The sequence below is a fragment of the Mesoplodon mirus genome, assembly GCF_964341445.2.
Source record: "Mesoplodon mirus genome assembly, chromosome: 3".
Taxonomy (NCBI): Eukaryota; Metazoa; Chordata; class Mammalia; order Artiodactyla; family Ziphiidae; genus Mesoplodon; species Mesoplodon mirus.
The window spans coordinates 179,443,994-179,455,729 of record NC_138978.1 but is presented as its reverse complement, the minus strand read 5'-3'; the positions used below and the strand labels follow the sequence as shown (position 1 = coordinate 179,455,729).

Sequence of the window (11,736 nt, the reverse complement as noted above, 5' to 3'; positions counted from 1 at the left end):
TATTTTCACCTGTCTGTGCAAAGCCTGTACTCTTTGCCACTACTTATTTTGCTCCTCAGTATTTATTGAAATGATTGAGGAATTTCCACAGGGCGATGGTCCCTTCCTACCCCTACCAGCAACTGCAGCTTTTGCAATTAATAAAGGATAAAGGAACCCTGTTGACAGTTTTGTTTGAAGACCCAAAGTTCACATTTTCACTACTAATTGAATCTTTTCTGTTTTGGTACAGAACTAAACTGTCCTCTCTTGGATTTGAAGAACTGATGAGATCACAGCTGCGATTACCTCTGAACTCTCTGTCTTTACAATCCATTGAAAATAATTAGACACGTCTCTGCTATATAAACACTGTCCTGGGCAAATTGTCTTAAGGCGTCCTGTTTTTCATTTACCAGTTTTTTCCTTATGGAAAAAGACAGTTTCCAGCAGTTAGAACTAGAGAAGGGTAGACCTTCCAAAAGGAGGACTCCCAAAAGAGTTATCCATTTTGTTGACCGTGACATCATGGAAGAATATAGCACAGAGGAAGAGGAAGAAAAAGAGGAACAGAGAACAAATTCAACACTTGATCCTGTAAGCTTAGAATATCATTATTAGTGAACATGGGGGCTGAGTGAATGAGAGATTAAGGCAGATGAGGTTTGTGGAAAACACAGTTTTAAGCTAATTCCTTGCTCTCCTTGGTTTGCTTTCTACAGCCAAGTACAATCAACTTATAATTTTGATAATCTTAGGTTTCTCATCTATGAGAGAAAATGGAACGTATTACGAAGCATTTTGAAACTTCTACACTGCAGACTCTGCAGTCACCACTCCTGTTATTAATTTACGCTGATTTGGTTTCTCTTTTTTTTTCAGTCTAAACTTTCATGGGGGTCCTACCTAAGGTTTTGGGCAGGGCGAATAGCAAGGACCTCATTTTCTAGTAAGTACTGCTAAGGTTATTTTTTTCTGTCCTAAACATAGACTTACAGACCCTCAGAGTTAGATGGGACTTCCAGTGGTTTAACCCACCCTGTGGCATTCTGAAGAAATGGTCGCTTCCATATCTACGCTTGAACATTCCCAAAGGCATAGAACCTCACATCTTCAGGCAGACCTTGGCATCTTTTCTCAACTCTTTTCAGTAAATTCTATCTTCTATTCTATCTTCTTTTTTTTTTTTTTTTTTGCAGTACGCAGGCCTCTCACTGTTGTGGCCTCTCCCGTTGTGGAGCACAGGCTCTGGATGCACAGGCTCAGCGGCCATGGCTCACGGGCCCAGCCGCTCCACGGCATGTGGGATCTTCCTGGACCGGGGCACGAACCCGCGTCCCCTGCATCGGCAGGCGGACTCTCAACCACTGCGCCACCAGGGAAGCCCTATTCTATCTTCTTTTAAAGTTCTTCCCGTTGATCCTAGTTGTCTTTTTACAAGCCAGACAACACCAGTCCAGATTCCTCTTTCATAGAGTTTCAAATATTTGAAGACAATAGTCAGTCCTCCCTGAGGTGACTCTTCACCTGAATAAACTTCCAAGTTTTTTCTTTTTTCAACTGTTGTTACCTGACACAGTCCCAAGTTCCCTTTTCATAATCACTCTATTATAAACAATTTTACTGATCCTTCCCAAGGGCATAATGAATGGCCTAAGTGGCTCTTTACAAGAGACAAAATGCTAAATCTTATTTTGTTTGACTTTCACCAGTTTTTTAAAAATCACAATTGGCAACATCTAATTACTCATTTCCTTCTAACTTGCATATGCTCGTGTATGTGATGGGGGGAAACAACTTTAAGAATCTGAGCAAATATAAAATATAGCTCTTAGGAATTGATCTTCATTCATTCATTCAATAAACATTTATTGAGTACTCATGTATGCTCAGCACTGTGCAGGACCCTGGGACACAAAGACAAATGACAGTCTTTGCTTTCAAGGGCCTTAATATTCAATGGGTAATATAGGCCAGTAAACATGCCTATGATGATAATTTCTTGTTACAACCTCCATGACAGGAGGAGTGTAGGGACTACAGACTGGGATACTCAGGAATGTTGACTACAGAGGAGACATCTTAAGAATGCTATGAAAGTATGTCTGGCCAAGGCCAGCTTGGGGACCATGAAAGTGACCAGGGGGTCTTTAAATCACATTAAAAGTAATGATAAGGGAGATTTAGTCAGATGGTATGAGCCCTAAGTGCTTTTTGATCAAGGTGGAAGGTTTGTAATTTGGAAGTTACTTTAGAGACCCAGGTGAATACTGACCTTACCTCAACCAAAATATGTTGGCAGAAGAAATGCTGCCTTCCAGAGACTTCTGTGCTTTAGTTAGGGCAAGACTGTTTGAAGAAGTGAAATGTTTTGGAGGGAGGGAGCCTTAGAGATTAGATCAGGTAAAAGAAGCAAAACTCAGTACAGCAATATGAGAGTGTGAAGGAGAACAGGGACTACAGTGATTTCTATGTTGGGCTTTGACTTCAGATGACAGGGGCAGGACACACAGGGAATCAATCTGCCTTCAGGGTTCCAAATGGAACTGTAGCCTGAAAGGGCTTCTGCCGGGGGCCTCCAGATTGTAGTGAAGGCATAAATACGCTAACAGTCTGATCTTTACACAGAGACTTTGGTTAGAGCTGGGACCCAGACCACACTGGTAGTTAATTTTTTCCATGTAAGATTCTAGTAGGTCATAAACAGGAAAACTTCCTGAGATTTATTCTAATGTTTTAGAAACTTCTCTTATGCACGTGTACTAGGTACTGTGGCAAACAAACAGATTACAGAGTTAGAGTATTTTTGAAAGGATAAAGCATATTAAAAAAAGAATAGAGAGCATCATTTTGATGCACTGTATGAGCCATTTCTTCAGAAGTGGAATGAATCATGGGAATCAGAAAGTCCTACAATGGGGGGAGGCACATCGGAAGTCCTATACTTTTACAGGAGAACATCTCTAGGAGAGACCTTTTTGGAAACCCCTCGTTATTCATGCTAAACCTTTATCCCTAACTCTAACAATCCCTGAGGCTGCAGACCACCTTGATACTGTAACTGAAGGCAGACAAGGAAGGTCTTAAATTGCTGCTAGGAAGGAGTTTGTTTTGATGCATGGAAGGATTTCTGACATGGGTCTCGGTAACATTGGATTTAATTTTGGGTATACTTTGCAACATACTCGCAGCTGATGATCAGATGATACGCATGGGGATAGGCAACATCTGTTCTGATTGCTCAGGACCTGTATCTGTTATTAAGTATTTTGAAAATCTCCCCTGATATATTCATCTGGAGAGGATAGTTTACATGTAATCCTAGGTGAAGACAGAAGATTTAACAAATTCCCTTTGAGTCCTAGGACTTTTTGAGAGTCTGAAGCAATTGAAATCTTTTGTCAGCCTTGAAGTTAAGTATAGTAATAGATCATCTGAGGGCAAGTTGAGACTTTTGGCATCTCCACTGAGTCTAAGCTTTAATTATTAATTCAGTTTACCAAAGCGTTTTTCTTTCTTCTAGCGTGTGAATTCCTTGGTGGAAGATTTGCTGTCTTCTTTGGTCTTAATCAACCCAAATACCAGTATATGTTAAATGAGTACCATAGAACACAAAATAAGGTATGTGACATCCCGCTGGGGACACCAAGAGCCCTGAGATGAGAATGTTGGTTGTTCCTGATTTGGGCCCTTACAGAGGAGTATTTTCCCACCTGGTAATTCATGTAACTGCAGTCTCACTGAGCTCCCATGGTCAGACTGACTTCTTTTTCTAATGCCCCTCACCCCATGATGTTTATTTGTATTTGCCTCTCTTGTGTGAAGTTAGAAGGTCATGAGATAGTTCGTAGATGGTAGTCGAGTGTGAAGCCTGAGATCGCATAAAGGGGAAGCTTCTTAGAAGGGTGTCTCTACAAGAGGGAGAGATCAGAGGTATTGAGTTTACTGTTAAACACTTCCTTATTTCTCTCTGTATCAGGAAAGTGACAAGGAAAGTGAAGGGAATGGATCAAAGGCCCAACCAGCCACCATTCCCAATGAAACGTGTCACCTGGAGGCTGGGGGCCGAGAGTATGGAACGAGACAACAGGACATTGCCGAGGGCATTCCTCGGTGGAGTATCTCATCCAGCGAGGGCCTGATGGCAGATTCCAGCTCCTAATGGGCAGCGGGGCTATAGTTCCCCTGGATCTCTCTTCCTCGGTCATTGCTTACCAGGGCAACAGCTCCACAGGTCGTACTTCTGAGCCAGATCTGATCTCAACCTCTTTGTGATTTAGTCTCCAGCAGCCAGGGATTGTAAACAAGCATGAGAACAATTGTGGGTTCTTTCTCGATGCAAATGTTTATTTATAAGCCCAGCAACCCCACGCCACCCCAGGGATAGAAGTCCTGTCCGTCAGTTGTGGGCTTGACATTCGCACAGTAGTATAAATGCCTTAAGGAACTTGGGCATGGGAGTTTTAGGCTGAAACTCTTTGTCACATGGCGAGGGTATAGAAACTTCTGTTCCTCAAAAGAAACTTTGGGCATTGTGAAGTCTAAATCCTTTCAGGATTTGACATAAGCCGTGTCCTTCGCAATAGCTATGTGGGCTTACTTGGGGCTTGCTTTGCATTAAGCAAACATTGCTAATAACTCTGTTTCAACATAGCAGTCTTTGAGAGTTGGGTGCATTTCTCCCCAGACACGTCAAAAATAAATAAATAAACAATCTAAGCTCTAGAAAAAGTATTTGGAAAAAGTGAATGATTCTCTCGTTTACTTGTCAACAAGTTTTCCAAAACTGTAAAGATCAAACATGGAAATCGTAGCCGGATAACACAGGTTGTGCTGGCCAAAGGTAGCTGTGATATAGAAAAGCACAGGTTTTGCAGTAAAAAGACCTGAGTTCAAGTCCCAATTCTGCCTTTTACTAGTCGTGTGATTTTAGGTGTCTAAATTTCTGAGCCCCAGTCTCTTTCTTTGTAAAATAGGGTTGGCATTTATTTGTTTCTCAAGGGTTACTGTTAAACGACATGAAATAATAAATGTGAAAACTCTTTTAAAACTGTGAATATTAGTTGTTAATGCTTAATTAATGGCTGTTATAGACTGTTATATGGAAGGTCCCCAAAGAACCATGCCTTCTGTAATTCATGTCCTCACACAGCCCCACCTACATTGACTCTGGCCTTGGCTATGTTACCTGCTTTGGCCAGTGAGATAGTAGCAAATGTGGTGCAACTGGATGCTTGATGAACACGTGCACCGGGGACTTGTCCTCTTAGAAAGCTTCACGTTGTAAAGAAGTTTGCGTTAGCCTTCTGAATGATGTGAGGCCACGTGGAGAGAGGACCCCAAAGATGAAAGACCATCTTCCAGCCATGCTCCCCAGCAAATGCAGCCACATAAGTGAACTTCTCCTGCCCTATGTGTAGTAGATGAGCCATGCAGCTGAGACCAATCAGCTCACAGAGTCATAAGAAACACTAAGTCATTTTAAGTTGTGGAGTGGTTTGCTATGCGGCCATATAAAACTGAAATAATAACTCTAAGAGAATGGGAAGTTGGAATTGATTTGATATGAAATCAAGGACAGAAGTAGGCCTAGAGAATAACGTGTGGTTAGTTGAATACATGAGGATAAGATAGGTTATCCAGCATAAACAGACAACTCCAAAATCTCAGTGGCTTAAAACAACAGAAGTTTCTTTCCTTCTCATGGGAGTTCCACCATCGGTTCAGATGGCTCCCCACTGCGTTCTCCAGGTGCTGGCTCAGTAGCACATACTCCTTTGATCCTATGGTTCCTCCAAACTGATGCTTTCAGGGCTGCAGAAGTAGAAGTGAAGTGGATAGTTAAGCACTGGCAATCACTGTCCCCACTAAGAATGAATCATGTCACCTCTGCTTATGTTTCTTCCACCAAAGCAAGTCACTTGACAGCAACTAACTTTTAGGGGTGTGGACCTCCTTAGACAGCTGAGAAAGGGAAACACTTTTTTCCAGTGGTGTAAGGGATAAATTATAAGCTGAAAAGTCACTGCGATACTGATTTGATCTCAGTTCGGCTGCCTCTTTCTTTCTTTCTTTCTTTTATTTATTTATTTATTTTTATTTATTATTTTTATTTTTTTGCAGTACGCAGGCCTCTCACTGTTGTGGCCTCTCCCATTGCGGAGCACAGGCTCCGGACGCGCAGGCTCAGTGGCCATGGCTCACAGGCCCAGCCGCTCCGCGGCACATGGGATCTTCCCAGACCGGGACACGAACCTGTGTCCCCTGCATCGGCAGGCAGACTCTCAACCACTGTGCCACCAGGGAAGCCCTCGGCTGCCTTTTTCTAACCTGGTAGCCCAGTTTACTCAAATTCTCAGTGTTCCCATGTGTAAAACAGGTTAGAATAAGAAGTGAAAATTGAGGAAAAGCACATGGCTCTAATTAGGTACTCAAATCATTGTATCAATTTTAATTAGTAATATTTATGAAAATCATGGTTTCAAGGAGTCTGAATAGTTTGTCTCCATTAAGGAGTCAGTCTTAGTTCTTCATCCAAAAGGCCCTGCTAGTCCAATTTCAACATGAGGTAAATCTGAGAGCTTTATGACATGTCAGAAGAAGTGGCCAAGTCCACCAGTGAAGCATTGGTTACCTGCATCTCAGGTGTCAGGCCATACTAAAACTGTGTTTCTGGTTTATTTGCTATTTTGCTTCAAAATAGATCCTGTGATGAACTCTTTTTGACTTTTCTCAATTAAATGGTATCCTGGAAGATAACTACTTATTGCTGATTCTAGAGAACTAGGCAAACCAAAGTGTGATATTCATAGAAGTAAATTTTATCTAGTAAATGTTTTACTCTCAATCTAATTTTCTTTTCCACTAAAAAAAAGGGAGATTACCTTGTCTTAAGGTCAGTTGCCATATGCAATCAACTGAATCTCGAGCTAAATATAATAAGGAAAACAAATAGAAACCACTGCCCAGATATTATCAGCCTGTGGCTGCAAGAGAAGTTCACATTTCCCTTAATATTAAAATTAATTCATCCCTTTAATATTAATTGGGCATCTAGTATGTGCCAGTTATTTGATAAAAGAAATTTTTACACACTGAGGTATGGGGAAGTCATTCTGGCTTATACATGAGTTAACCTGAATTTTATGCTAACTACAACAGCCTATTTGTGGCCTATCACACATACATTGTACATCTGCTTTAATTATTAAAGAAAAGGGTGCATTGACCAGAAGTAAAGAATGTCCATGTTAAAAATAAAAATTAAATGTCTCTCCTCCTGGGATGCCAATACTGGTACTCCTTCATTGATAAGACTCCCTTCCCAGGTGCCAAGGCCATATTGACTCACCATGTACATGCTGATCTGTTTTTTGAAACCTTGAAGAAATGTATCCCAGACTTGTTTAATGTTCTTTGTTCTGACAAGACATAAAACTGTGCTGAAAACCATGCTTCTCTGGAGCAGTTCCTCAGAATTATCTGAGAGGCTGTCTTCTGGCCTATAGCCCTTAATTTGGCTGAAATAAAACTCTTTTCTATTCCTATTATAGATTGTTTATTGATTATTTTCATGGACATACTGTTATCTATCAACCAAACAGACAAAAAGCTCTGCACTCCTATTGGCCTTAAGTTTGAGATAGCTAAATTATAAGGACATCCAGTCTTTCCGTGGCCAGCCTCTCAAATGGTCCCCAATAATCTTTACCTCCTGGTAGCCTCTCTCATACTGAACCAGGGTGGTCTATGTGACCTCCAGAATATGTCAGAAGTGATGTATGACACTTCTCAGATTGTTATAAGAGACTCTATGGCTTCTGTTTTGGTCTCTCTCTTTTACTCTCTTGGCTCACTTGCTCTGGGGGGAGCCAGCTGCCACCTTGTGAGAATCTTGCAGCCTGTGGAGAGGTCCATTTGGTAAAGAACTAAGGTCTCCTGCGAACAGCCAGCGAGGAATGAAGGAATTTCGACAGGTCTCTTTTCCCCCAAGAGCCAACCATGGTGCCCCTAATCCTGTGAACTGGATCCTGGCCCAGTACTGGTCCCGGGGTGGGTCATATTCCGCCTTCCTCCAGAAAATGCGCAGGACCGGCAGGCATAGTATTAATACACACACATCCCTTCAGCCCTAACCACCAACCCAGTCTTCAGTGTGGAGGGGGCCCATGCCCTGAAATCACCCTTCGGACTTGCCGCCCGACGAGACCCCAGGCTTCTCCTGCAAAACCATAGCTCTCGTGCCTCTTACTAGGGGGCACACCCCTCCCCCTTCCCCCCCCCCCCACGGCCGGCCTGCCCTTCCCCACCCTTGGCCGTGCAGTCCAGTATCCTCCAGCTCTGCCTTCAAGGGGAATATGCGCATTTGTCTAGATTAAGCCTTGTCCCTGGACATTCTACAGTGACCTGGCCTCTCCCAACCCTTGCTGTGTCCCAGATGCCTGGCCATCCGGAACTGCTCGCCACCCGCATGCGCAGTACGTATGCCGTCCGCAGACCTGGGACGGCGGGGGCGTCCAGGTCTGGGGAGGTCTGCACAGTCACCACAGCAACCCCTCACCCCCATCACTCTGAGTGGGCAGAAGCAAGTTGGCGACAGTCCACATTTGAGCTTGCTGCCTGATTGGCTCCGGGCTTCTCCTGCAACCAGGGCTCCGGGGTGACTCTTAACTGGAGGATTCCCTGGCCCGCCCGCCGGCCCCGCCCCTCCCCACCCCACAAGGCATTCGGGTAAGCTTGAGCTCTATTCCCCATTGGGGAGGCTAGGGTTTGCTACTAGGCGTACGACTTGTCCCCCAAGAGTCCCCTCCTGTGTCCCAGCCTCTCCAGACCCTTTTCCTGTTCCAGATCCCTGGCTACCCGGAACCACACAGCAGGTGCCTGGGCAGTACACACCTTTTCAGGAGGCCTTGGGAAGCTGGGGCCCTTCAGGCCTCTGATGGCATAGCCTGGCCTAACCACCCGGATATACACCTCTTTGGAGGCGGCCCACTTGAAATGCATTTGATACTGGGCTGCAAAGGTAACAACAGTAATTCCCTAATTTGGTTTTGTGGCTGATGGGGCCCCGGGCCTCTCCAGGAACAAGGGCTCCCCATTGCATGTCATTCCTGGAAGCTCTGCTCGCATCAATCAAGACTTGAGAGTTCCCGGGATGAATGGCTTCAGGTTAACGGGAGGCTTGTGCGGGAGCTGCACACTGACAGGGTGTTTTTAGATGCTCTTCCTCCAGCCCCAGTATGACTGCAGCTTCAGCCAACGACAGCTGCCTGAAACCTCACCAGATATCCTGAGCCCGAACCTTGCAGCTAAGCCACTCCTGGGTTCCTGCCTCAGAGAAACTGTGACATAATAAATGTTTGTTGTTTTGAGCTGCTAATACTGGGGGAATTTTTTACATAGCAATGAATAACTAATAGGTTTTTTATTCCTAAATATGCATAAGGACTCCAGAGGTACTCATCCAAGAATCACAGTGCTCCCAGAGGGCCAGAATTTGGCCTTACTCCTCAAGGCTAGGCTGATCTTGCTGAGCTGAATCAGTTATTCCTCCTGTCTTATTGTGTTGTGTTGAGGCTTATCCAGGCAACCAGCTCCTGCAAGTTTAGTCTGGCTGTTTTATTTGCCACCACTGTTCATTCCTATATTTTCCACCTGCTTATTTACCCAGGTGGATCTTCAGTAGACCAGGAAAACACTTCTCTGATATATTAGTCATGAGCATCCCCACCACAAAAAAAAAAAAAAAAGGAGCCTCCTAGAAAGTACAACTCTTTAGTGATATTACAGACCCACAGCCATTTTCCCCAAAGCACAATCATAATGTCAAATTGGCTTACTAGGAAGGGATTCTACCATTAGCCATACTCTATACCCAGAACACTCCCCGCCAACAATCTAGACAAAGATATAATGCTTGTCAGCAGTCCAGACCTCCCCACTTGTATAGTGGGTTTCCTCTTGGGCCTTTATTGTCCTTTCATACCACCTAAGCTTGGTCAGTACCATCTCCGTTCATTCTACCCCATGTTTTTATCTTTGAACCTTGAAGAAGGAGTTCCAATCCTAGTCCTTTTCCTCCCAGGAGGCATCTCTGCCTTTTGTAGATTTATGGATGCTAAAGAGTATGTGGAGAAAAAGTATTGCCCAGTTCTATCTGGCAGCTTCCACGATCCAATGATACATTGGGGAGGGGCTAACTAACTTCCCCTCCCGATGATATTTAAACCCTATATCCTTGCCAGCCAAAAATATCCCCAATTAACAAATTACATAGCAAACTCCAGTTGATTTAATCAATAAACTAAATTTAAATGATTCTCCTGATTCTTGATGTTTTAGGTTATTACCACCACACTTCCTTGTGTGTAATGTAGGCAAATTAAAATTAATTTTATTATTTTTCTTTTCTAATGAAGGAGTCACCCTAAACCTTAACCTTTCGTGTGGAAATTCAAGAAGTCTGAAGTGATCAGGGAAGCTCTCTGGCAAATGCACACAGGCATCTACCCTTTATCTCCATATCTCCAAGCATCATTTGAGCATCTTCCCCTGGATGAACAGCCTGACAAGAATTGTTTGGGTCTTTTTCATCTCTGCAGGCTTGTTGGTGATGATACCTTTCAGTTATTCCTGTAAAAGTTTCTGCTCTCTGCCAAATTGCACCATCTCCAACCACAAGATATAATTATTTCTTATACCTACAGCAAAATGAAATCAACCACACCTTTAACCATTTTGATTCTCAGGCAACTTATGCAGGCTTGCCAAGAGCTAGCAAACACAATAGTAAGCTTTTCAGGCAAAAGAGGGGAAAAAAAATGCTGAAATCTCTTTAGGGAAAATCTTCTGTGTACGATTTCATTTATGTTGGGGACAAAGTGGGAGTGACATCAGTCTGAATTTAATTTGGTTGGACAGTATTTACACTGAGAAAAAGAAGATTAAGGTCTCCCAACAAATCATTTGAAAGGAAGTGGATACAATTTACCTGACACATTTAGTTTGTCATCTTCAAGGCTGCCTCGGGCTGACCAGCTGTATAAATCAGGGCAAAGTGGTAGAAACGACATTCTATCCAGAATTGAGTGAATTTCTGTATAAAATGTGTCCTAAGATAAATATTTCATGATGGTCTCCAGCTGTCTTGGGAAAAAGAATTAGTTTCAGTGACAGAGCAAGATGACCCCCAAGAACAAGATGGCTCCCAAGAATGTGTTGATGGTGGGAGAATGCACAGCTTCATCTTCAAATTCTAGGAAAGGTAGTTCTTGAAACTTTATATACGAACTTTATTAATGTTAATTTTAGGCAATTGATTGAAATGTCAGTCTTCCTCATTGGCTCATGTGATGGTTAGTTTTATGTGTCAACTTGGCTAGGCTCTAATGCCCAGTTATTTAATCAAACATTAATCCAAGTGTTACTACGAAGGTATCCTGCAGATGTGGTTAACATCTAAAAATCAGTTGACGTTACGTAAAGGAAATTACTCTCAGTAATGTGGATGGGCCTCATCCAGTTGGTTGAAAGGCCATAAGAGGACAAACTGGGGTTCCTCAAAGAGGAAGGAAGTCTGCCTCACGACTGCAGCATCAAATGCAACCTGAGCTTCCAGCCTGCCGGCCTGCCCTACAGAGTATGGACCTGCCAGCCTCCACCATTGCATAAGACAATCCCTTGAAATAAATCCCTTCCATTCTCTTTCTCTGGAGAACCTTGACTGATACATCTAGTACCCAACATACATTTAGGAAG

General features: G+C 43.2%; 1 protein-coding gene across 1 annotated transcript; it reads left to right on the top strand.

Moving 5' to 3' along the window:
- Positions 1-237: 237 nt before the first annotated feature.
- Positions 238-4,202, top strand: FAM177B (family with sequence similarity 177 member B). Its single transcript, XM_082612078.1, has 4 exons — positions 238-576; positions 862-928; positions 3,503-3,600; positions 3,959-4,202. The coding sequence occupies exons 1-4, from the start codon at positions 409-411 to the stop codon at positions 4,139-4,141; spliced, it is 516 nt and encodes a 171-aa protein (XP_082468204.1). The 5' UTR covers positions 238-408; the 3' UTR covers positions 4,142-4,202.
- The last annotated feature ends 7,534 nt before the right edge of the window (positions 4,203-11,736 follow it).